Source organism: Bos indicus x Bos taurus, chromosome 19 (assembly GCF_003369695.1).
Source record: "Bos indicus x Bos taurus breed Angus x Brahman F1 hybrid chromosome 19, Bos_hybrid_MaternalHap_v2.0, whole genome shotgun sequence".
Taxonomy (NCBI): domain Eukaryota; kingdom Metazoa; phylum Chordata; class Mammalia; order Artiodactyla; family Bovidae; genus Bos; species Bos indicus x Bos taurus.
In genome coordinates this window covers 39,578,177-39,604,643 of record NC_040094.1, presented here as the reverse complement: position 1 = coordinate 39,604,643, position 26,467 = coordinate 39,578,177, and the positions used below count along the sequence as shown (strand labels likewise).

The following is a 26,467-nucleotide window of genomic DNA, read 5'->3' as shown; positions in this document are numbered from 1 at the left end:
GGCTCATGACACCTAAACCATCCCATCAGTCTAGACCTCTCCCCCAGCTTCAGAAGGGCTTTTTCAGCCTGACCACACGTGGTTGTCCCATAAACCCTCACACTCAACAGGCCTGATGGCGACTTCATCTTTCCCTGAAACCTCTGCTCCAACATGCCCTCACTTTAAAGAATAGCACCTTCCCTGGTGGCTCAGACAGTAAGGCGTCTGTCTACAATGTGGGAGACCCGGGTTCAATCCCTGGGTTGGGAAGATCCTCTGGAGAAGGAAATGGCAACCCACTCTAGTATTCTTGCCTGGAAAATCCCATGGATGGAGGAGCATGGTAGGCTACAGTCCATGGGGTCGCAAAGAGTTGGACACGACTGAGCAACTTCACTTTCACTCACCGCCCAGCTCACCTAAAGGCATCCTGCTGAGTTAAATCGTTTCTCTCCACTTCATACCTCCCAAACTCAGGCATCAGGCTCCCCATTCCCAGCTCTAGCTTAGAGAACAGCATCTCCCAATGTCTCCCTGCCACTGCCTCACCCTCCTTTGCCCATCACCTACTGGTAACCAGAGCCAAGTCCCCAAACAAAAATCCAGCCACCAAGATGTAACTGAAATGTATAATTTAATCAAACAATTAGACTAAAAATGGTGATTTAGGAACATAAATGCAAAAGCATTTATGCATTTATGAAAACAGGCAAGAAATAATAGGCAATAGAAAATAGGCAATAGAAAACAGGCAAGGCATAGTCCCCAAACAATGTCTCCAACCTTTTGCTGCATATTGAGAAACTGGGGTGTCTCTGTACAATGCAGTATTGCAATATAGCTTCTATTCATTAAAGACCTCCAAGAAAAGATTAGTAAATTTACAAAGTTGGGGGGTGGTAAGCAAAATATTTAAGAAAAGCAGTAAAAAAGAAATTCATTTCTCCCAAGAAGTCAAACCCCTTGCTTGGGGTCACAGGAGGAGCAGCACCCACAGCGGGCATCATGTCCCCACTGTGGTTTGCACTGCAGGGCCCCTTTGTGATCTAGACACCAAATTCCACTAGGCAGAAAAGCATAATACAAGCCTACTGATTATCTTCAAGACAAAGGGGAAATATAAAAAGGCAACAAGTTTAAAAAAAAAAAGGGCAACTAGTTGTAAATTTCCTCACTAACAGCCAAGGATGGAAGAGGCTGTCAGAATCTAGTACTTTTTCGTGCTACCTGGCCTTAAAAAACTAGGAATTAGACACCCTGGTTCGACAGCAGCACAGGATGAAAACTGAGAAGAGAGATCTAAAGCTGGCCCTTGCCACCTGTCTGATCTTTAGCTGTCACCTAGCCCCTGCCTCCTTGCCTGGCCTGTTTTCTCACTACCTTGCTCTGGCAGTATCACACTCAAGTTACTCCCTCTTCCTGGAATGACTGTTCTTTCCCCATCTGGAGAACACTTACTCATTAAGACAAATCAAACGTCTGTTCCCTTTATGAAGCCTTTCCCAACTGCGTAACCCTTGGAGACCACGTTCTCATTTTTGCTCCCTTTACCTTGCAGATACATCTGTTAAACTTCCTGTAAATCCTCAGTTTACAGATCTGTCTCCCCCTATAGAGTGTAAGCTCCCTGTGGGCAGGAACCATGCACCTTTATCTTCATATTCTCAGACCTAGCTCAGTGCCTGGTCTTTAACACATGTCTTCCCCACTACACTGAGCCCTTGGCTTTTAAATTTTAAGCAAGTCATTCAAATGATCCTAGTCTTCGTGCCCCAGAATCTGGGCCCAGGGTCGCATAACCCAGCAGTGCTAAGAGTGTAGCCCCATGAACAAAATCATGTGAGCTGAAGAGTACTAATCACTGCTTATCCAGGTTCAAATGCAGGGAGGAGGGAAGCAATGGTCATATGTGGAAGAACAATCTCAACAAGAAAGAAAGTCCAGTCACCTCTCTCTCAGTTGTGTCAATAGAGAAAAATGATGGCCACACAAAAAATTTCAACCAGTGGAGAATCCATTGATCAACATCATTAAACCTTGAGATGAATTATTTCTTTGCAGCAAAATTGTCTTCCAGATGCCATTTGGCTCAAGCTACGAGCACGTAATAAAGAATGACAGTCATCTAATGCAGGGCTTAATGAAGCTTGGCAGTAATGCAAACACCTGGGCAGGGCAGGGACGTTCCCCTTACCTGACACAGGCCTGGGGTGCCTGCCTAAAAGGCTCTTGCAGCTCCCCCTCTTGATGTTCAGGAAGGACTACAGAGAGGCCTTGACCCTAAGCTGCCCAGCCAAGTCAAAGCTGGAATGGGCACTGGCAAGTGTCCTATTACTCAGCCCCTAGTCCACAGCCTGGAAGTGACTTTGCATGGCAACCTGCTCCCCTGTGCCTTTAATTATGGTTGGTGACTCCAACTACCTAGAAGGGGCAAAATGTGAAAAAGGAGAAACAACAAAGAGAGAGGTGGCCCTGGAGCGGTGGGGCAATCTTTCCATCTACTGGAACACTGGGTAGTATGAGCTCTGGGGCAACCACAAAAGAGGAAACCATGAGGAAAGGGAGGAGCATGCTCTGACCTGCATTACAGAAATGAGGCTGGAGAGCAGCAGTTCAGAGCTGAAAGAGGAAGATGGTTCTCATCTGGGATAGTTTGATCCCACATTTCCCTCTTCCCCTTTCCCATCAGGCCATCTGCTTTCTTACCCATAGTCTCCTCCTGACCCAACTGATCCTCCCAGACACCAGAGTACCTCCCCATACTCACACACTATATACACACGCCTATCCCACGAGACCCGAAGTCACATTTCAGCCTCTCCCACTCTCGAGCCCAAATTTCATCCCCCCACCAGATCGCCCCTTTCTGTGTCTCCACTACACTTTGCCTCATAGTCTGGCCCCTAATTCCATTTTCCGTTTGTCCTTTGCAGACCGCCAATCTCTAAGCTAGCCTTCGGGCATCTGCTAGAGGGGGGCCTCTTAATACTGACTATCTCCACAAGCCCCCAGGGGCTCCTCCATTGCCCCTCCCGCCTGGGCCGCTGCAGTCCCTATACCTTTAACAAACCTCCACGTGCGTGTTAACCTCGGTGACAGCATTTCCTTGTCTCTTTGCTCCCGCCCCGGGAGGCGCCGTCCATTGGCTGCCGGGTTCCTCTGTTCTTGTTCTAATTGGCCTCGCTCCTGGAAAACTCCAACCAATGGCCTCTCCGCTCCCGGCTCCCTCCACCGACTCTGGCTTCCCATTGGCTCCCAGTGGCTCGGAGGACTTAGGCTGTCGGCCTGGCTTGGTGACTGATAAATTCTTCCTTGCCGGGAGATTCCCCGGCTAAGATACTGGTTCCGAACGCAACGGAACCCAGCGCGGAGCCACGCCGAGTCACGTGGCCAGCGGCCTCATGATATTCTGGCTGCGGAGCGTCATCGTGACGTTTGGGCGACCTGCCGAGTGGCCCCGCTGCCTCCGCCACCTCTGCAGCCGCGGTGCTGCCATGGACCTGGGACCGATGCGCAAGACTTACCGCGGGGACCCAGAGGTGCCGCTGCCCTGCAGGGCCTCCGCAGTCATCTCCCGAGGGGAGGGGCATGGAAGGGATCCTCTGGGGTTTCTGATCCACCTCTTGGGGCTCGGGGTTACCCTATGGGAGAAGCGGGGGTTCAAAGACAATCAATGGGGGAGGGTTTCTGGAGAAACCAGGATGAAGGTGGACTCCAGAGGCAGCTCGTTATAGTCACTCAGGGCGCTCATTCGGGGGTTGCCTGGAAGGAATCCTGCCGGTCGTTGGGCGCACTTCTAGGGCGGTTTACTCACTTCTCTGGGTCTCAGTTTCCTCACTTCACAAGTAATATCACTGACCTCACGGGGATGTTATGGACTTTGATATTTGTAAAATACCTCTGCTGTTCAGTCGACAAGTTGCGTCAGACTCTTTGCAACCCCATGGACTGCACGGGGCTAGGCTTCCCTGCCCTTCAGTATCTCCCAAAATTTGCTCAGGTTCATGTTCATTGAGTCGGTGATGCTATCTAACCATCTCATCCTTTGCTGCCCTCTTCTTTTGCCCACTTTCTCATTTGGCCTTCAATCTTTCCAGCATCAGGATCTTTCCCAATGAGTCGACTGTTTGCATCAGGTGGCCAAAGTAGTAAAGCTAGTATAGTGCCTGTTGCTGCTGCTGCCCCTAAGTCGCTTCAGTCGTGTCAGACTTTGTGCGACCCCATAAACGGCAGCCCACCAGGCTCCCCCGTCCCTGGGATTCTCCAGGCAAGAACACTGGAGTGGGTTGCCATTTCCTTCTCCGGTGCATGAAAGTGAAAAGTGAAAGTGAAATCACTCAGTCGTGTCCCACTCTTAGCGACCCCATGGACTGCAGCCTACCAGGCTCCTCCGTCCATGGGATTTTCCAGGCAAGAGTACTGGAGTGGGTGCCATTGCCTTCTCCCGAGAAAAGTGCCTAGAACAGTGATAATCAGCTTGTTTAGTCACCAGTTGTCTCCAACTCTGCGACCCCATGAACTGAAGCCCACCAGGTTCCTCTGTCTATGGAATTTCCCAGGCAAAAATACTGAAGTGGGTTGCCACTTCCTTGTCCAGGGGATCTTCCCAACCCAGGGATTAGAACATGTGTCTCCTGGATTGGCAGGCAGATTCTTTACCACTGAGCCACTTGGAAAGCTTATGTTTGTTGTTGTTGTTGTTTTTAAATGTAACTAGTTAATTTATTTTGTCTATTTTTGGTTGCTCTGGGTCTTCCTTGGGCAAAGGCTTCTCTCACTGGGGAGCGTGGGGCTCTAGGTGTGCGGTTTTCCCATAGCTGCAGGCCATGGGCTTAGTGGCTGCCCCCCGGCATGTGGGATCTTCCCAGACTAGGGATCAAAACCCAGCGCCCTGCATTGGCAGGTGGGTTTTAAACCACTGGACCCCAGGAAGTCAATAAATGTTTGATAAATAAATAACACTTTGAGGAGGAGGAATAACTTACCTAGGGGTGCAGGAGAAAGCTCCTGGATCTTCTTTTTCTTTCCTCAGATGAGAAACCAAGAGAACTATTTTGGAATTAGGGCCCAGAGCCTGGTTACCAAATCTAGTTACGTGTGAACATTTCCAGAAATGCTTGTGAAACATGCAGTTTTTCATTAAATCTCAGACTTGTTAGGGGAACCACTGACCCAAACTGCCCACCCAGGCCAGGCCCCAAAGTAACCACTTGCATGAGTTATCTTAAACCAGAGGTCCTGGGAAAGAACCTGGAACTAACAAGCTAACACCAACTAGAAGAATTGAGAAAGGTCAAAAGGAGAGAGGAGACAGTCTGTATGTCCTACCCACCTCCCAGAATCCTTCTGACTGGAATCCATCTTGGCTGAGCAACGTGCGTGCCACCAGGAAGGACCCTGAGTCAGAATGATTGGCCAGAGACAACCCAGAAACCAACAGCATCACCATGAAACATGATTGTAAGCCATGTGGCAGAGCAGTCCTCCTGGGTTCCCTTCCCCTGCTGCTTGCCACCCGGGCCCTCCGTCCCAATAAAGTCTTGTTTTGGCAACAAGTGTACCTCCTTGGACAATTCATTTCTGAGTGTCAGACAAGAGCCCGCCCTCAGGCCCTGGAAGGGGTCCCCCTTTCTGCAATTGACCTGCTGAATGAGAATTTACTGGGTGGAGCCCAGGAGTTTTTTTTTTTTTTTTAGGCTTCCCAGGTAATAGGTTTGACACCCGTGATATGAAACCCTGATTTGTCAAGTTATTCACCATTTTGTACCTGTTTTCTCACCTATAAGATGAGGCTAACAGAACCTTCCTGGGGATGGGTTTTTGTTATGAGGACTAAATGAGTTAACACTTGAAAAGTGCCTAGAACAGAGCCATGTATACAGTAGACACTCCATGTGTTTGTAAAATGAAATAAAACTCTCCCTTCCCAGGCATTTGAGGAGACTCATCTGACCTCCCTGGACCCTGTGAAGCAGTTTGCTGCCTGGTTCGAGGAGGCTGTTCAGTGTCCTGACATAATGGAAGCCAACGCCATGTGTCTGGCTACGTGTACAAGGTAGGCATAGCCGTGGGCCCTTCTGTAGGTGGGTGCAGATGAAGTAGCAAACTTAGGAAGCTCTCAGTTTGATGGATGACAACTTTATGACTAGTTCTATTATTAACATGCTGTGTGGCCTCAGGCAAGTAATTTGTCCTCTCTGGGCCTCGGTGTCCTTACCTGTAAACCAAAGATTAGACTTGACTCAATTCCATTTAGTGATAAAACGTAGTGCCTCATTCATCTCTGCCCTTGATGCTTCCACCTCCCAGTACACACACCCTTGTCTCCCTCAGCTCCCAGTCTCCCCAGTTCCCATCTGGGGAGGTAGATCTCCATAAAGCCATCTCCCTCTCTTAAAATCTAGCACAGTGCTGGTTTGTATCATTCATTTGACAATCAGTCATAAATCCCTTGAGACATCTCTTGTATTAGCCTCTTATTCAACTCTTCTTCCCCTCCTCACTAAAGTGTAAGGCTTTGGAGCCAAGGCTCTTGTACTGTGCCCCTGGATACCCCCCGAGCTAGTCTGCTTGGGCCACCTTAACAGAGACTGGTGGCGTAACAGAAACTTGTTTTCTCACAGGTCTGGAGGCCAGAAGTCCAAAATCAAGGTGCTATCAGAGTTGGTTTCGAGTTGGTTTCTAGCAAAGCCTCTCTAGAGTCCTGGCTTACAGATGGCTGCCTTTCTGCTGTGTTCTCGAATGGCCTTCCCTTTGTGTATGCAGGGAGAGAGGGAGTTCTCTGGTGTCTCTTCCTTTTCTTATAAGGACACCAGTCCTACTGGATTAAAGTCCCACTCTTAGGATCTCATTTAACCTTAATCATTCCCTAAAGGTCCCATCTCCACATACAGTCACATTGTGGGTGAGGGCTTCAAAAATGTTAGTGGAACCCAGTTCAGTCCATTATAGGGCCCTAGGCAATGGTGTCATGCTTGCATCTCTGGGACAAATTCCCATGGGCAGCTTGAGTGCCCAGAGAGTGCAGAATAAGGGGGCACAGGTGTAGGGGTGCTCAGACATCCTGTGGGGAGGGTCTCTCACCATAGTGCTCTGCTCTTTGCCCTAGAGATGGAAAACCGTCTGCCCGCATGGTGCTGTTGAAGGGCTTTGGCAAGGATGGCTTCCGCTTCTTCACTAACTTCGAGAGTCGAAAGGGAAAAGAGCTGGTGAGGGTTCACGGTAAACCCTTCCTGGGCCTGCAGGGTCCAGCCCTGGCTTCTTGGTCGCCTACTCATGCCACCCCTGCCCGAGTCCACTTGCCAGCCACGCTCAGGCACTGTCCTGACTAGAGGCCTTTGCACTTGCCTTCTCTCTGCTGTGAATGAGGGCAAGCTTTAAGCACCTCCACCTCCCTAGCTGTTTATCTGAGTAGCTCCTGTTTCTTCGGGTCTCAGCCCCCACGTCACCTCCTCACGGAAGCCTCTGGATTCCCAGGCTGAGCCAGCCCCTCTCACTTTGGTCACTATAATTTACAAATTTCCTTTCTGCCATTGTTTTAGTTTCTAACTGCGTGTATTTGGGGGATTATGTGATTAATGTTTATGTCCTCTGCTAAATGGTAAGCTCCGTGGGGGCGGGGCTGCTTCTGAGATGTCTCTGTTAAACCCCCAGCACCTCTCCTGGTGTTGAGCACAGAGCTGGCACTTCCTATACGTTCAGTTAATGAATCTAAAATGAGTAGCTCTCCCCCAAGTCCAGTGCAGTCAAATGTGCATTTCAGAGGATTTGCAAATCTGTGGGTGAGAGAAATGGCAAGCCTCACTTTGGAGTCCCTCTGGCTGAGGTTTTCAGCGCAGGTCTTCCATTGACTCTGTGAACCTGGGAGTGTTAGTGAACCTCTCTGAGCCTATCTCCACGCCTGTAAAAGTAGGCCCACCTTTGGGGACTTAACAAGATGCTACAGTAAATGCATCTGCAGTGGGCCTGCGCCGTGCAGACCCCCTAGCTTCCCCCTGTGCCCAGGCCTCCTCTCTGCTGTCCTGATGACCGTCTGTGGATTCTCTTCCATTTCCAGGACTCGAATCCCTTTGCTTCCCTTGTCTTCTACTGGGAGCCCCTGCACCGTCAGGTGAGTGAGCATTCCTGGGACAGCCGGGGGTGGACTGGAGGTAGGAGGGGCGTGAGTTTATGGATGGACCTGGTGAAGGTCCCCAGGCTGCGTAAACATCCTGCCTTTCAGATGACTCTCACTTAGCTGGGCTACCTGGAGTCAGGCACAATGGGGCAGTGGATAAAGAGAAGAACAAAGAAGACTGGAGCCAGTGCTGGTCGGAAAGGCAGGTGGCCTTGAATGCTATCTAACCAGGGCCATCCCTGGGCAGGTGCGTGTGGAAGGGCCCGTGAAGAAGCTGCCTGAGGAGGAGGCTGAATGCTACTTCCACTCCCGCCCCAAAAGCAGCCAGATTGGGGCTGTGGTCAGTCACCAGAGTTCCGTGATCCCGGATCGGGAGGTGAGTAGGGCTTCTCCTTAGTCCTTTGAGTGGTGGGTGCCTTGGCTCAGCCCCAGAGGCTGTCCCCAGGCGATGCCAGGGCCCTCTCTCTCCAGAAAAGTGAAATGGATAGTCTCCCTGGGGAATGTGAATATGGGGAGCAGGGGTCAGGCCTCCTGTGTCTGTCTGACCCTCCTGTTGAACTGTGCCCCCGAAGGTCACCTGTGTCCCCAGCACCTGGCACGGAGCACAGGCCCTGTAAGTGGTGATTAAATGAATCACTGACTGAGTCTGGCCCTTCCTTCATTTCCTTCCCCTGGACAGTATCTGAGAAAGAAAAATAAGGAACTGGAGCAACTCTACCAGGAACAGGAGGTGCCAAAGCCAAAATACTGGTGAGTGATACGGGGGGGTCACCTAGAAAGGGACACTGGGACCCTCATGCTTCCTTGAAGCCATGCTTGGAATTACAGATATACTCCTCCCTGGAAACCCTTGTCAGATGCATGCCAGCAGCTTCCTTCACAGGACCCTGGGATGGCGTGGAGGGTGGTGAGGGTTGCCTGGCTAGAAAAATGCAGAGCACCAAACCGTCTACTTCTCCTTGTAGGGGTGGCTACATCCTGTACCCACAGGTGATGGAGTTCTGGCAGGGCCAAACCAACCGCCTGCACGACCGGATCGTCTTTCGACGAGGCCTACTAACCGGAGACTCCCCTCTGGGGCCCATGACCCACCGAGGCGAGGAAGACTGGGTCTATGAGAGACTTGCGCCCTGACTCCCAATCTGTTGGCACTGAGTGGAGCTGGAGCCAGTGCCCCAGAGAGGGTATGGGATGTGGGGCCAGACCCTTCTAAACTCAACCCATTTCCCTTCCTGCCTCTTATATTCAGGGCCCTTCAGTGTTTACCCTTGGAATTCTCCGTAGTCAGCTAGTCTAGTGGAGTTTAACAGTGGCACAGACCATCACAAATGGAAAATCTCGTGATTATCTTCTCAACCTTAACTATGATTTATTGGACTAGCTCCCTGTAGGAGTGGGGCTGGTGTGACAGGGGGTGGGGCCCAGCAGTCTTGTCTGTTATCACATGACAAGAGTCTGACCAGAGCCCATTGGTCCCAGCAGAAGCACCCGAGGCAATCTAGCCAGTCGGTTTTTCTTTTCTTTCATATTTAAAATTTGGAATCTAGAGACTCAGAGCATAGGAGCTGTTATAGCCAAGTAAATAACGGTGGCCTAGAAACAGCAACTTCTGGCTGCTGCTCTTGCAATTCTCTGAACGATCCACGGATCCCTACTTCCCACACCTGGGGTTGTCCAATTCCTCCTTCTACCTCAGAAAACCCATTGTCTGTAAAAAAAAAGAGAGATTTATTTTTTCTTGGCTTAAACCAAGTCAGAATTGATGCGCTTATAACAAACCTTAACTAACTCATTTACTAATAGGATATTTTTAAACCTCTTACCCAACTGATAGCTGCCCTCCATTATCTGAAGAAGAGCAATATGGAAAAGAGACTAAATTTATTCTCTGTAGCTCTAAAGGACCCATAGGTGGAAGTTAGATGAAGCTAGATTTCATCTCAATATGGGAAGAAATTTCAAACAATTGGAGCTGCCTAAGAGGGAGTAGGTTAGTTAGTGAGTGTTCTTTCCCTGTCAGACAGGAGTTTTGTAGAAGGAACTCATGCTAATACCTGTGGGTCAGGAAGATTCTCATCAGGCCTTACTTTCATATTTGTTTATAAAAACTCAATGTATGTGAGGGCTTTCCAGGCGGTACTAGTGGTAAAGAACCCACCTGCCAGTGCAGGAGGTGTAAGAGATGTAGGTTCAATCCCTGGATCTGGAAGAGCCCCTGGAGGAGGGCATGGCAACCCACTCTAGTATTCTTGCCTGGAGAATGCCATGGACGGAGGAGCCTGGTGGGCTACCGTCCATAGGGTCGCAAAGAGTCAGACACGACTAAAGTGACTTAGCACAGCACATATGTACGTGAAATACATATATACATACATTTATATGTATTTCACTTTCCAGATATAAAATTAAATAATAGAGCTTGTACTTTTCTGACACACATCCCTTTACCTCCCTTCCACCCCTACTGATGATGACTCCTAGGTCACTGGTTTTCACTGGAATTACCCAGGAGCTTTAAAAACCCTGCTGCTCAGTCCCACTCTCAGAGGTGATTTGACCAGTGTGAGTGCAGCCTGGACTTGGGGACATTTCAAAGGTCCTTGGGAATTCTGTGTAGCCAAGGTTGAGAGCCCCTGTTAATAGATCCTTGCTACTTGCATTGGGCTTCTCTTTTTTTTTTTTTTTGCATTGAGCTTCTCTTGTGGCTCAGGTGGTAAAGAATCCGTCTGCAATGCAGGAGACCTGGGCTTGATCCCTGGGTTGGGAAGATCCCTTGAAGAAGGGAAAGGTTACCCACTCCAGTATTCTGGCCTGGAGAATCCCATGGACTATATAGTCCATGGGGTCAAAAAGAGTCAGACATGACTGAGCGACTTTGATTCACTTGCAGTGTAGTCCACAGGCCAGCACCTTTGGCTTCCCTTGGGAGCCTACCCCAGACCCATTGAATCCCACACTGCTTTAAACAGAACCACCCCTGCTTCCAGGTAACCAGATTAGCCTCAACCTCTAAACCAACCACTTCTGCAGCTGGATTCTTCGGTAGCATTTGGCTGAGGCCTGTGCTGAGCTATAGTCTTCTTCGAGCACAAGTCTGGTGACCAGGGGTAACGTGGATGAGTGGCCTCCAGGCTGCGGAGAGGAGCCAGGCTGGGCAAATGTTTGCTGTGACTAAGCCAGGATCAGAGAACTGACTGTTTGCATACATTGGCCATTGAGCTTGCAACTCTGTAAACCGCTTCATTCCACTGTATGGGTGTGTGCTTTGGCGTCTGTTACTGACTGCCTCCTCCAAGAGCGGCCCTCTGGGTGTTGACCACCCCCAACCCCCACGGGCTTCCTTAAGCCAGGGTGCAGGAAGGCACAGTGCTAGCCTTGTGGCCACTTGCAGGAGAGGGTGCTGGAGTGCCCTTCTCTACCTTGTCCTGTTATGTTATGGGGTCTGTGTATATCCCCTGCTTTGAGCCTGGTCTCAGCTGTTCCTTTCCTTTCCTCTGTCTGACAGTCCCTGTGCCAAGTCTAAAATAAAAGTTCATCAGCCATGCATGATGTAAATATTCAATCTAGCCTGGTCTCATCCCCCGCCCCTCCCCCATGTTTGAGGGGAGTTGAAGAATTTAAGCGACTCCTCGTACCTTAAGCTTCTCCACTTGGGGAGGTTGGGTGTCCAGCAGGGGGAGCCCGATGCCCAGGGTTGGCCCCTTCTAGGCAGCACAGGCCAGTTCTAGTTGGCCCCTCCTGCCCCCCTTTCCCCTCTTGGGTCCCGTCCCAGTGAAACTGTGGTCAATAACCGTGGCCTCTCCCGCTCCTGCTCATATTTTCATATTTGCACTCGTGCTTCCTCCTCCTCTGGCCTGGTGAACACTTGCGGCTGCCTGGGCACTGACTTCCTGGGCAGCCAGGTCTCTTTTGGCTCTTATTGCCTGCCCCCAGCCCGTCCGTCCATCCCTTAACTTAGGGATATGTGTGGAGTTTTCGTGGGAGATTCTGTGGCCATCACTTTGGGGCCGTGGAGTGGAGTGGCATGCACAGGGTTGAGGAACCCACAGACCCTCTCACCTAAGAGAGAAGATAGTGGCCTGGTGGTTGCCCGTATGAGACAGAAGCACAGGTCAGTGGCCTGGGGCCCAGCCTCTCACCCCTCCCCACCCCTTGCCTCAGGGAACCTCAGGATGGCTGAAGCGGGAGGTCCCTATGGTTTGGGATCTCACCCTTGAAGCTGGTTGGCTTTTCCTCACTGGTTCCAGATTCTGGGCGGCCCCCTCAGAGGATGCTCGCCTCCCAGGACCGCAAGGCCCAGGCATGACCCTCTCTCCCCACCTTCCCACTGCAGAAGGTGACTGTACTCCTTTCCTTGTTCTGAGCCTCAGTTTCCCTTCCCTGTTGTTGTTCATTTGCTCTGTCCTGTCCGACTTTTTTGCAACCCCATGGACTGCAGCATGCCAGGCTTCCCTTCCCTAAGCAGATAAAAACCCAGGGGGAAGGGGGCTGTGTGGTGCAGCAGCCATATGCACAGATCTGGCCTCAGTCCGAGCTCTGCCACTAGGAACCCCTGACCCAGGTCTGGTGACTTGATCTCTTAAGCCTCAGCTAATGCAGCTGGAAAACTAGAAAACGGTGGTAATGACAGCACCTATGATGAGAGGCTTACAGGAGGAACTTCGTGGGGTACTCACCACAGAGCTGGCTGATTATAAACCCTCTGAGTATCAGGTGCTAACTCTGGGCAGAGCTGCAGTCGGCGGAAAGTCAGCTCCTCCATGGGAGGCTTTATGGACTGAATGATTGTGGGGACCCTAGAAAGTTCCATGTGGTGGGGCGGGATGGGGAAGAGGCTTGGGGGAAGGCCATACACCTGAGCCCACCTTCCCTCCCTCCAGTCCCTGGGCTCCCTCCCTCTTCTTCAGAGTTGCCTCTGGCCTGGGTGAGGCCAGCTAACAAAGGCCCCCTTTGTACAGGTCTGTTTGTTTTGGTAAATGTCCTGAGTAACCTCCCTGGGGTGGCCCAGCAGCCTGTGAGGAGCTGACCTGGAAGCCACAGAATCACATTGTTTAGTTGTCACCTTGGTCTCTTTCTGTTCCCACCATGAGCTCCAGAGATTTGGCCAATTTTTTCCCAGTTCTCGGCTCCTGGGGCTTGAGGAGGGTCTAGACCTAACAGCATAGGGAGTAAGCTCTCTCTTCATCCTTAAACGGAAGCATGAGCTGTGGTGGAGTTCCTTCATAAAAGAGAGGAAAGGAAACCGATATGCATTGGGCACAGACGTAGGACTACTTATGGGTCATGTGATACTGACCATGTACATGTGCTAAGTCACTTCAGTCATGTCTGACTCTTTGCGACCCTTTGGACTGTAGCCCTCCAGGCTCCTCTGTCCCTGGGATTCTCCAGGCAAAAATCCTGGAGTGGGTTGTCATGCCCTCCTGCAGGGGATCTTCCCAATCCAGGGAAGATCCAGGGATCAAACCTGCATCTCCTGTGACTCCTGCATTGCAGGTGGATTCTTTACCAGTGAGCCACCAGGGAAGCTTATACTGGCCACTGTCTGTGAAATAGATATTAGTACAGCCCCTTTTACAGAAGAGGAAGCTGAGGCTCAGAGGAGATTTTGTTTTTGTTTTTTAATGTTCCCCAAATCACCCAGCTGCTAAAGGAGGAACCAGAATTTGAATCTGGATCCCAAACTAAACCCCTGAGATTTGGGGGTCAGTCACCAGAGGTCTGCTCCATTCTCTTAGAGCGCCTGAAAGGCCTTTCTGTTGCTGAGGTATAACTAGCTCCTTCCTTTGCGCTCTCCATCTCCAGATGCTAAGATGGCTTGGTGGTGAAGTTAATGCCCCGTGCACTAACTATATTTTTTCACCTGGGGACCTTTCCTGATGCTCAAAAGGAATAGTTTGAACACAAAGTAAAAAAGAGTAAAGTCATGAAAAACAGCATTTCAGTAAATGTAAGACAAGAGCATACATAGGTTCTCTGCTTTTGCAGCATTGTTTATTACAAAAAGAAACCTACAATTTTTTTTCTTTTTAACAAAATTCAAGGCTCCAGTACTCATCTCTGGAGCTGATCCATCTTAAATACTAGTAGGGATAGGAGGGCTCCTGCCAGAACTTCCCACCCCCGTTCCAAGTTTGGACCCGAGGGGCTGTGTACTTTCCCTTTGAGGGTGCATGCAGAACTTGTGGGGTCCCTGGTCCCGCCTTCCGCAGCACCTCCTAGGGAGTGCCAGGGTCCCCTCCCCCTTCACACCTGGGGACAAAGTTCCAGGAAGTTTCTCACTTGAGTTAGGAGGTGAACTCAAGTTCATCATCTCCACCTCAGCTCCAGGAAACCACCCCCATCACGTGGCTTCTGGAAAATGCACTCAGAATTGATCCAGAGAATAATCACAGGTAGAGAAAGTAGAGGGAGCAGTAATTTAAACTCACCCTTGACCCTGTGCCCCGGCAGGGGGTGAGGTCTGTCCGGATCCCCTGCTCTGTTCCTTCCACGCCCACCTCCCTGCTGGCGCTGCCAGTGCTTCCAGGAGGGCTGTCCTTCCCAAGTGGGACTTTTCAACCTTGAACTGAAGTGCCTTTGTATGTGGTAGGGGAGGGCAGGAGGACCTGGGATCTCTCAGGCCTTCCAGAAAGCCAGAGCACATAAATACAAACCTAAAACCAGACATTTCCTGCCAGCAGGCATCAAGTCCCCCCACGGCTTCAGCTGTGGCCAAAGAGGCCAGCGTGGCAAGCTCCTGTCTCAGACCCAGCTGATGGCAGGGAGCGGGAAGGTGCTAGCGTCCTCCTCGGCCCCCTTCACTGTCCTTTGCCCTCCCTGTCATCAAAGAGGTTGGGGTTCTCCGCCAATGAGGCTCGGACCTTTTTCTTCTCCTTGAAGCGGCCTGAGTTGGAGACTTTGACGTGCTTGCCCTTGGTGTTCTTGTCCACAATCTTCTCCAAGCGGGTGTTAAAGTTGCTGTTGGGGTTCCCACTGTCAGGCCTCGGGGGCTCCGCACCACCCTCACTCTGGGTGTAGGTGTCAGGGATCTCATACAGCACTTTGGGAGTGGATTTCTTTTTCCTCAGGAAGGTCAGCTTCCACCAACCAACTTCGGTCATGGCGTTCCCAGACCTGAGGGTGGGGCTTCCTGCAGGAGCAGGGGATGTAGAGAAAGGGGTCAGTGGGGAGAAGGGGTAGGGGCCTTGGAGCAGCCCTTTCTAGTCTCCCAACCAGGTTTGAAAGAATTGAAGGTGGGGCCAAGTGAACCCAGGATTCAGGTAAGCGATGCAATCCTTTTGATGAACATGAGGAGAGACAAGGGTCTGGGGAAGAGGCGGTCAAGAAAACATCCATGGGGGAGCCATCTGAGCCAGGCGTACGGGACAGTGGGACAGCTACACCGCTGCCAGACAGCTTGACACTCCAGGCCCCTTGGGGCTGCAGGAGAGTGAATAGCTTGCCAGGTCATAGAGCGACTAGGCCTTGGCCACCTTCCCAAGCTCTTCCCGCTATGCCTCCAGGCCCTGCTGCCAGGACCAGACAGGTGATCACCTGGTATCAGACAGACAGAAATACCCTATGCATTTTCTTTGGAATTCATTATAAAATTAAACAGGATTTGTGATGTTCAGAGTAATTTGGACTTCCCAGTGGTCACCACTGGAGCTGAGGAAGCAGCTGGGGTTTTTATAAGAGAGAGAAACATCAGGCTGGGAGTGGGAAGTCCCAAGAACTATTCCAGCCTCATGACCTCTGGCAAGGTACATCTTTGGACCTTATGTCCACCTGTCCTTTCCAGACCTAACGTTCAGCCCTAATGTTAATCCTTGCCCACAAGGTAGACATGCTTTGCAAAGTAAAACTTATTGAGGTGTGGTTCCCTTTGCCCATACAGCTTCCATAAAGACAGGAGTTCGACGGAAACCTGAACGTTTGAAAGGAGGTTTGGTGGGGCCAAGAGGTACATGTGGGGTCTGGTTATCACAGGCTGGACCCTCCATAAGGGTATCCCATGAGAGGTGGGGCAGGGTTCTGAAATCCAAGCTTCTCCACTGACAACATGATGTGTCCTGACACAGTAGTGGCCTCACCTTTCACTAGTCCATGAAGTTGCTGCCTGAGCTGGTGGAAGTTTTGGCAGATGAAGTTATCTGGACACAAGAAAAAGAGAGTATAGGCTAGAGATATTAAGATCAATGAAAGAGCAGGCAGAGTGATGAGAAATGGAAACATCTTTGGGCCTGGAGAGGTTGGTGGTCTGATTTTCAGAACTCCGTGGTACTGTTGCAGGGAGAAGTCAATTCTGGCTCCATGTTGAAACTGTTTCCTTGACTTGCTTTCCATTGCTTTTGTTATTATACTCCTACATAACGGCCTGTCTCAGAGAATCCTGCCCCTCTGCCTGACTGTTAAACTAAAGTGCCTTTGTTCAGAACCCTGTCCACCCATAGACGGCAGGAAGGAAGAAACTAACACATCCCCCTGCCTGAGGCTTGCCATTCTAGGAGATATTTGCAAAATTAATGGCCTTTTTACTTTGTTTCCTCCTCCCTGCCATCTCTGATCCATAAAAGAACCTGGCATTCAGACCCTGAAAAGATGGTTATTTTGAAACATTAGTCTGCCATCTTCTTGGTCAGCTGGCTTTCTGAATAAAATTGTATTCCTTGCCTCAACACCTCATCTCTCTGATTCATTGGCCTGTCACGTAGAGAGCACAGCGAGCCTGGAGTTGGTATCAGTGTGAGCTGTGCAAGTCCTGAGGAGGAGGGTGCAATAGCCCCAGGACATCGGAAAGCTAGATGATCAACCAGCCCAAGGTCAGGCAAATATATCACCTACTTTTAAAAACTGATGGTCTTAACTACATTTTCTAAAAAGACCTGAAGAAATATGACAAATGATTAATATTGGTTTTCTTTAGGTAGTAGGAATATGGGATGTTTTCTCCTCTTTCTCTCTACATATATATATATATATATAAATTTTTTATTTTATTATTTTGATTCCCAGATTTTCCATAATGAGTCTGGAGTTTTTTTTAGAGGGGGAGCAGGTCAAATTCATAAATAATGAAAGAGGGACTTGCTGGCAGTCCAGTGGTTAAGACTCCGTGCTTCCAATGCAGAGGGCATGGGTTTGATTTCTGGTCAGCAAACTAAGATCCTACATGCTGTGTGGTTCAGTCAAAAAAGTATTTAAAAAGAAAAAGAAAGAAATGAAAACAGGATGCTGACCTAAGCTTGAAATGAACTGAGTGCCTGCATCCGTGGCCTCCTTGCTGTGGTTGTCCCCTGGCCCTGCATATATCCATCCACTTGCCCAGAGCAAGGGGGTTCCTCCCCACCTCTCTGTCCAGGAAGCAGATCCCACTTTGCCAGCTCTGTCCCTCGAGCTGAGCTCAAGAAGCAAGAAAATCCCAAGGAGATCTAGTGCAGCTCCCACTTAGAAAGTGAAGGAGGGGTAAGTGGTCAGGTAAATACTTTCAGGGCACCCTGGAGAGGTGAGTGCACCAAGGAGACAGCCTGAGAGCTTTGCTTTGGCAGCCTGCCCCACCTGGGCTTAGCACAGCCTTGCACAGAACTTGGTGTTCCAGAATAGGTTTCTGGAAGGAGCCTTGGGGAGGGCCAGGAAGGAGGGTCAGGGTGCTTGCTTGGCCTATGGGTGCCCCAGTCACCACCTGGTCTGGGGCAAAGCCCACAACCCCACCACGGCCCATCTGGGACTGCTAAGGAACTTGGGGAATGGAGGATTCAGCTCCTGAAACAACAGTAACCACCAAACTGCCTTGCTCCATGAGAGTACCCACTGCTTGTGCCACTTAAAATATATCACTTTAACAGGTCTCTGAACTTGGCATTCATGGGTCTTAACTCTCCTTGGAGTAAAGGGAGCCACTTGTCAGAAAACCACAGAAAGAGGTCAGAGTAGCCCTTGGGCCCTTCCCTGGAGCCTCCACCATGGCACCAAAGTATTGGTGCCTTTGGCTCCTGGCCTTGAATTCTGGTCTCTCCAAAATACTCTCTGCTAGGCCTTGCTGTCCCTTCTGTCCAGGAGGACATGACACACCAGTAAGCAGGTGTTTAGCCCTTTAAGCAAGGCAAATCTATGGAAATCTGAATGTGCAGAACAGATACATTAGAGGACTATTCTTTGTTTTTCAAAACAAGGGGGCTACAAGATTCTTTTAAATAGTGAGCTACCTCAAGATTGTGTAAAATCTGATTTGTTTTAGGAAAAAAATGTGACACAACAGTCAAACTTCCCCGATATCCAAAGTTGGAAAAAGCCAGAGGCCAACAGTCGCATGCCCACGCGTAGTCACAGGAGGCTAGAGGGACCTGGGGGAGGGGATGTACTTGGAATTTTGAACAGACTCAGCAGCTGGTGATATACCTGCTTTTGCAGGGCCTGAGCAGGCGCACTGAGGGCAAGGCCCTTGCCCCGGGGACTTGCAATCCATCGGATGATAGAAATCAGCCCTGAAGATGCAAGTTACACCTCCACTGTTTGCACAGCTCGGGAATCCACACGGCCTCACAGGATAGCCTACCACCCTGTGCCTATGGTGGTTAGCACCCTGGCATGCATGTGGGCACCCCAGGACAGCTCCCACCATGCCAGCTGGGTTCTGTGAACTGCCCTAAGGGCCTTGCCAGACAGGGTTGGGCTCCTTCTGAGCTGGAACAAGTTAACCATTGACTGGGGTGGAGGTGGAAGGCTGGAGGCATGGGTGGGGGGTGGGGGTGGGGTTGAAGGGGTGAGTCGCCTTCCTGCAGTAAGACAAAACTCAGAACCTCTATTCCTTGCATCTCTGCATGGCCCCTGTGGTACTTCTCCACTCTGTGTGACACTCAGGTACCGTGGAGAGGACAGGGATATATATTCCTACCAGACAGCCAGAAACATCCTCCAGCGGGGGAGGGGGTAGCAGGTGGTAAGCTCCTGTCCAGCAAGAGTTAACAGATCACTGCTCTGGAGTAAAACTTTTCCAGAAGGAGCTCTGTTGGAGGCCTGGATTGACTCCAAGAAGCCAGTGGGATGAGTCGAGCTCTGCCTGCCCACCTAGAGATGGGAGTCGGCATGCCCGGTCCCCCTTCCCAGCTGGGCGTATCAGCCATGGAAGCAGAACTGAGCCCCCAGACAGAGGTCCATGCCTTGTTTTCCCCTCCCGCCCACCCTCTGCCGGTACCTGTGAGCCCGACTGCTGGGAGGCTGGAGGCGAGAGCTTCCCTAGAGAAGGAGCTGAGTGCAGGAGCTGCGCCCCGGGAGACTGGGGGAGGTGGGGGTGCCTCCGGACTGCCGCGCCAGGCAAGGCTCAGGCTGGGAGAGCTGGGTAGGAGCAGCTGTGCAGCAGGTGCGGAGAAACAGGTGCAGGACGGTACCTGCTCCGCTGTGGCTCCGGGAGTCAAGGTGAACCTGAAACCCAGCCCCTCCCGGCTAAGTAAACAGAGGCTGGCTCAGCTGATGAATATTCATTACCCCAGAAATCCAATCCCAGCGCCCCTGCACCCACCCAGAAGACAGGGTCCTCCAAGGACCGCCTGGCCAGGAAGAAGAAACCCCAAGGGAAGTCAGGGGTGAGGAGAACCCGGGAGCCTCTCGCCTCATTCTGCCACTCTCAGGGGCCTGTTTGCACCCCAGCCATAACTGAGGTCATCCCTACCTGTTCCATGCCCCAAAGAGGCCAGACCCCTCTCCAGCATGAACTGCCACCTAGACTTTACCCCAGGCACAATCCAGAAAGGGTTAAGGGCCGCTGCTCCGGCGGCTGGCGGGAGAAACGGGAGCACCCAGCTGCTTTGAACTCAAGAGTCGAAACCAGTCCCTGGTCAAACTGGTTGGCAGACCGGTTCCCAGGCTGCCTGCTTCCACCCCAAGCCTCAGGCGGGTGCTGGGTGGGAGGCTGTGGTTCCCTCCTGACCTGAAGGCTTTTCCTCAAGTTCTCCCTAGAAGGGGGTTGAGTGGCACCAGCTCCTCCTTAGGCCAGGTTCTCCAGACCCACCGCAACCTCCCGTGTCTACATCCCCTCCTCCCTCGCTTAGAAGCAGTCTTCACAGACCTTGAAATTCTGCCTTCCACCATGGACTGTGTGGCCCATTCCAGGAACGAGGAGATCTGGAGGTGGGGGTGGGGTGGGGGTGGGCACTGGGTAGAGGAAAAGCGTACAATTCCCCCATCCTTGGCACCCCCTCCAAGTTATATTCTAAATTCTAATTAACCAGCTCTCAAACCTGTCCACACTTTCAGCACTGAGTCTACATGGTTCAGCTTCTCAAGGCCTCTTGAGTTCGTCTTTGCCTCCATCCTAAACAGCCCCTGTGTCCCTGGGCCTCAGGTGGACAGTCCTGCAGAGGCTCCCCATGGCCCAGAGTGGAACCCACTTGGCCTGGCCCTCCTAGTCTGCACGTCTCTTCCAAACTCTCCCTGAACGTGCACACAAGGCGTTTCTCTGCTTGCCATCCTTGGTATGGAAGCTATCTAAGAGGACGAGATTAGGAATGGTCTCCCCACCCCCTGAGTAAACCAAGACAAACTCCTATTCATCCTTTAAGGCCCAAATTATTATGCCCCCTACTCCCCCGAGAATTGTCTTACTCCTACTGGGCTTCCTCACATGCTTCTATTTAACATGCCATATACCATGATTAAGTGTGTGCATACACATATACATATATAGTAATGTAATGATCCAGTCACGTATTTGCCTCCCTTAGAGAATGTTAGCGCCTTGAGAGAAATAGCCTATGATATCCCTTATATGCAGAATCTAAAAAGAAATGAAACAAATGAACTTATTTACAGAACAGACTACAGACTTAGAGAAGGAAGAGGATGAGGCGAAAGGATAGTTAGGGAGTTTGGATCAACATGTACATACTATATTTATTTAAAATGGGTAACCAATAAGGACCTATTGTACAGCACAGGGAACTCTGCTCAAGGTGATGAGGGAGCCTGGATGGGAGAGAAGTTTGGGGGAGAATGGATACATGTGTATGTGTATATATATATATATATATATATGATTGAGTTCCTTTGCTGTCCACCAGAAACTGTTACAACACTGTTAGTCAATTATACTCCAATATAAAATAAAAAGTTAAAAAAAAAAAGTTAGCTCCTTGAGCCCCGAGATGTCTGTCACTGATACAGACCTGGCACATAGTTAGTACTTAATGCAAACTTTAAAATACAAATAAGAAATATAAGTATTGTCTTTAAGAAATTCTTAATGCAGCCACTTGTCCCAGGTAAATGTGAGAGAAAACCCATTTATTTCACTTCTGGCTGTTTCAGCTATGCTCACTTGGGGATCTATGAGAATGAAGGATATTGTTTTGTAAGGTTCTCCTAACTCTCGTGAGAGGTATACACAGCTGTCCCAGGAAGGTTTCTAGATCTGTCACTTTCTCCGAAAGCCTGGTTGAGAGTCAGTGTCCAGTCCAGAAGATACTGAAGAGGCTAAAAAGTTAACTGAGGTATTGGGAAAATAGTAGAAGGACGATGGGATGAGCACTAGCTTGGGGACTGTAACCAAGGGTCAGGACACTGTTCCATCTGTACAGGAGGAAGGGACTTGTGCTGAAAATACGCACTCCCTTCCCCCTCTCACCCCACACCACCCTGCTTCAAAATCCAGGCCTTTCTGATGTGTGCAATCCAGAGGGGGCAGAATTATGTTCTCTCAGCTCCACTCTGGAGAAGGCACCCCAGTGGGTGGGATTTAAGCAGATGCCTACGTGACCTGCCCTTCAGAGAAGGCCAGCAGGGCCAGGTACAGGAGCAGAGGCCCGCCTCAGCTCCCCATCCTGGGAGGGATCAGCCTGGGAAGTTAGGCCCAACCCCTGACCTTTGGTAGGTTTATTTCTGGGAGGAGCAGGGTTGGGAGAGGAGTTTGAGATAAGGCTATAAACTATGACTATCCCTTAAACAGATCACCCCCACAAGGCTGCTGTATTGTTTTCTAGAATTTTCCAAATAGGAACATGAAATGTGCAAGTTTTCCGAAATGTGTCCTTGTTGGCTAAAGCAAGTTGAAATACACCTAAGGGAGTCTCAAGGACCTTGGTGCCCTGTTAGACATGCATGGGGCCCCATTGGGTTGCAGATCTAACCTGGCCCAAAAGATCATTCCTAGTTTATTGACCTCTGCCCAGGGAGTAGATCTAGGCTCCAGGGATATTTATTTCCCAAAGCAGGGAGAAGGGAGGGCCTGCCATCCTCCTCAGCACTCCCCTTCCTCTGGAAGGCCAGGAGATGAGAGTTTGGGGGTGGCCAGCCTGGTTGAAGGGCAAGTGGGGCAAGGCCACAGACTGGTCCCTGGAAGCTATACCAGGTGCAGCCAGGAAGATGGCAGGGCAGGTTTGAGGTGAGTGTTGAGGTTGCCACTGGAGGGGCTGCCATTGCTCTCCTTCAAGGAGACCTCAGTGGGCAGTGGGAATACGAGCAGCCAGTGTTCATGTGGACTGTGCAAATACTTAGAACTCTGAATCCTCATTGCACTCTGAGATAGAGCCTCTGAGTGGGTTCACCGACTTGCATCCCCACCAGCAATTTTCCTATCACTCTTTGTATTAGTTCTTTGTGGCTACTATAACACATTACTACAGACTTCGATGGATTTAAGCAACAGAAATGTATTCTCTCACAGTTCTGGAGGTCAGAATTCCAAAATCACTTTCACTGGCCAAGACGAAGGTCTTAGCAGGGTCATGATCACTCTCGAGTCTCCAGGGACAGTTCCTTGCCTCCTCCAGCTTCTGGTGCCTGTAGGCATTCCCTGGCTTGCGGCCACATCACTCCCCTCTCTGTCTCCTTCATCCTCACGTCACTTTCCCCTCTTTCATGTTGTCTAATCTCTATCTCTCTTTTATAAGAATACTTGGGAGAGGGACTTCCCTGGTGGCCCAGTGGTTAAAAATCCACTGGCTATTGCAGAGGACACTGGTTGGATTCCCAGATTCCCATGAAGCAACTAAGTCCACGTGCCACACCTACTGAAGCCCAGACCCTAGAGCCCGTTCTCCAAAACAAGAGAAGTCACCACAATGAGAAGCCTGTGCATCAGTAGGCCCTGATTGCTGAAACTAGAGAAAGCCTGGGGGCAGCAACAAAGACCCAGTACAGACAAAAATAAATTAAAAAAAAAGAATACTCGGGAGAGTATGTAGGGTCCACCCAGACGATCCAGGATGATCTTAATCACATCTGCAAAGACTCTTTTTTCAAACAAAGTCATATCCACAGGTTCCAGTGATTTGATGTGGACATCTCGGCGGGGGCGGGGCGGGGGACTGGAAGATGAGTTTTTTGTCCTACCACACTATTCATTTTGACCATTTCCGTACTGTCAGACTGGTAGTGAGTGTGCCAACCAGAATACCCTGCAAAGAAGGACTTACTGCCTTCCTCAGCTGCTGGCCTCCAGCTGTCAGCTCTTCCAGGGTCCACGTCAGCTGCAGAGAGCATCTCTCCCAAGGGCCTGCCCTTCTAGGGATGTCAGGTCCAGCCATTTCAGCCCCATGAAGGACATGCTGAGGGGCCGTATTCACTTCACTAAACTGACGGAAGTTCTGCAAGGCCTGCGTTACAGCTGGATTTCTCTCTCTGCCGAATCCTGCTTCTGTCTGGTTCCTCTCACAGGAAGTGATCCCTAGTAAGCATCTTGCCCCTTAAACTTCACCTACTCTGGAGAACACAACCCAGGACAGAGACATTAACATTTTTGCCAATGCGACGGAAGTGAAGTAATCATTTTTGTGTTTTATATATTTACTTTTCCCTAGAGCACTGGATTGTGGCTTCCCAGGTGGCTCTAGTGGTAAAGGACCTGCCTGCCAATGCAGAAGACGTAAAAGATGTGGGTTCGATCCCTGGGATTCCCTGGTGGCTCAGAGGTTAAAGCGTCTGCCTGCAATGCGGGAGACCTGGGTTCTATCCCTGGGTCGAGAAGATCCCCTGGAGAAGGAAATGGCAACCCACTCCAGTATTCTTGCCTGGAGAATCCCATAGATGGAGGAGCCTGGTGGGCTACAGTCCACGGGGTCGCAAAGAGTCGGACACGACTGAGCGAATAGTCTCTAGCATGCTCTAGTGCACTGGATTGAATAGTGTCCCCCAAACTCAGGTCCACCTGGAATCCCGAAGTGTGACCTTATTTGGAAATAGGGTGCTTGCAGACGTAATTAGTTAAGCTGAGAACATACTAAATTAGGGTGGGCCTTAAATCCAAGGACTAGTGTCCTTACAGGAGGAGAGACATGAAGGGAGAATGCCATGCGATGACAAGAGCAGAGGATGAAGTGATGCAGCTGCCACTCAAGGAACAGCAAGGACTGTCTGTAGCCACCAGAAGCTGAGTGAGTGGCAGGAACAGACGGTTCCTCAGAGCCTATGGAAGGAACCAGCCTTGCTGACACCTTGATGTTAGACTTCTGGCCTCCAGAACTGTGAGAGAATACATTTCTAATTTATTTAAAATTTTATTTTATTTCATCCGTTTATGTTTAGCTGCACTGGGTCCTCACCACTTTTTCAGGCTTTCCCAGTTGCAATGAGCAGAGGCGGTGCCCAGGCTTCCCATTGTGGTGACTTCTCTTGTGGAGCGTGGACTCTAGGCACACGGGCTTCAGTAGCTGCAGCGTGAGGGCTTGGTGGTTGCAGTTCATGGGCTCTAGAGCGTGGGCTCAGTAGTCATGGCGCACGGGCTTAGTTGCTCCAAGGCATGTGGAGTCTTCCCGAACAGGGGATCAAACCCATGTCTCCTGCGTTGGCAGGCAGATTCTTAACACTGGACCACCAGGGAAGTCCTTATTCTATTTGTCAATATTTATTTATTTGGCTGTGCTGGGTCTTAGTTGCATCATGCAGTATTTTTAGTTGCAGCATGCGGGATTTAGTTCCCTGAACAAAGACTGAGCCCAGGGCCTCTGCATTGGGAGCCCAGAGTCTTAGCCCTGGAATACCAGGAAAGTCCCATATTTATTATTTTAAAGCACCCTAAGTGCAGCACAGTGATTAGTCACTCAGTTGTGTCTGACTCTTTGGGACCTCATGGGCTGCCCACCAGGCTCCTCTGTCCACAGGGATTCTCCAGGCAAGAATATTGGAGTGGGTTGCCATGCCCGCCTCCAGGGGATCTTCCCAACCTAGGGATCAAACCCAGGTCTTCTACATTACAGGTGGGTTTTTTACCATCTGAGCCACCAGGGAAGCTCTTTAAAGCACCTGTTTGGTGATAAGTTGTTACAGCAGCCCCAGTTAACCATACACTGAGTTTCTAGTAAGACTGAGAGTCTTTTCACACATGTATTGGCCATTTGGGTTTCCTGTTCTCTAAAAAGATCCTTTCTCAATACAGAAAAACATCTCCACCTGCCCACTGTTGTCCTTCTAGCACTAAAATAATACAACTGCTTTTATGGATTCTTGGGCTCTTTGCACAACTCTATAGCTTGACAGATATCGGCTGCCTATTGGTTGGGAAATCTGATCTACAGGATAAAATTTCAACCCTTCGTCAGGGACCTGAGTGTTCCTTGTGGTCTCATCTTGCCAGTCTCTTCAACCTGATTTCTCTTCCCATAAATATCCCACAATAGACTTCTTGTGGAACAGCCATGCCGTCTCTCACCTATGTGCTTTATCCATGTTACTTACTTCCTCTTCCTAGGATGACACCCATCTCTTACATGTCTCTCCTCCATCCTCTCCCTCCTCCCACAGTTCGTTCCCATCCTACCAGACTCAGCTCAAGTATTACTTCTCCCAGGAGTCTGCTCTGACGGTTTCCATCTGCATCTTATGCCTTTACCCCCCAGTTGAGATGGATACTCCCCCTTTTCTGTTTCTTTAACCCTGTAAGCATCCCTCTTATTTTGTCTGTATGGATTTTTTTAAGCACTTACTATGTATGGGCACAGAGTTAGGCTCTGGATGTGCTGTCATGGGATTTAAAATGTGGTGGGCCTCTCACATATCATACAGTCATTTCCTTTGAGGGCTGAGGACCGTGTCTTCACGTTAAGGTCTCCAACACATTGGCAAATGTATTCAGTCGCTCAGTCACATCTGACTCTTTGTGACCCCATGGACTGTAGCCCTCCAGGGTCCTCCATCCATGGAATTTTCCAGGACAAGAATACTGGAGTGGGTTGCCATTTCCTACTCCAGGGGATCTTCTGATCCAGGGACTGAACCCACGTCTCCTGACTCTCTTGCTTTGCCAGGCGGATTCTTTACCATGGAGCCACCTGGAAGGCCCATCTTGGCAATAGTGCTTGACAAATAGGGGGTAACTAACACTGAACAGAATGAGAAGGGAGGCTAAAGAGGTGAGAGGTGTGGCAATGGGCTTGGTTTTCTTCCCATGAAAGAGCAGAT

General features: G+C 50.2%; 2 protein-coding genes across 4 annotated transcripts; one reads left to right on the top strand and one right to left on the bottom strand.

Annotated features, from left to right (window-relative positions):
* Positions 1–3,230: 3,230 nt before the first annotated feature.
* PNPO (pyridoxamine 5'-phosphate oxidase) lies at positions 3,231–11,653 on the top strand. The gene is made up of 7 exons (XM_027519629.1): positions 3,231–3,521; positions 5,913–6,037; positions 7,091–7,190; positions 8,039–8,092; positions 8,346–8,474; positions 8,778–8,848; positions 9,064–11,653. Exons 1-7 carry the CDS (start codon positions 3,384–3,386, stop codon positions 9,230–9,232), a joined length of 786 nt encoding a protein of 261 aa, XP_027375430.1. The 5' UTR covers positions 3,231–3,383; the 3' UTR covers positions 9,233–11,653.
* A 2,413-nt stretch (positions 11,654–14,066) lies between these two features.
* On the bottom strand, positions 14,067–19,885 carry PRR15L (proline rich 15 like). 3 transcript variants are annotated; one of them, XM_027519633.1, is made up of 2 exons: positions 19,275–19,885; positions 14,067–15,230 (listed from the first exon to the last, which is right to left on the bottom strand). In XM_027519633.1, the coding sequence occupies exon 2, from the start codon at positions 15,199–15,201 to the stop codon at positions 14,899–14,901; it is 303 nt and encodes a 100-aa protein (XP_027375434.1). In that variant the 5' UTR covers positions 15,202–15,230; positions 19,275–19,885; the 3' UTR covers positions 14,067–14,898. The 3 variants fall into 3 exon arrangements, with proteins under 3 accessions (XP_027375434.1, XP_027375433.1, XP_027375431.1); XM_027519632.1 differs by having other exon boundaries at positions 19,749–19,846; XM_027519630.1 differs by lacking the exon at positions 19,275–19,885 and adding an exon at positions 16,174–16,643.
* Between the last annotated feature and the right edge of the window lie 6,582 nt (positions 19,886–26,467).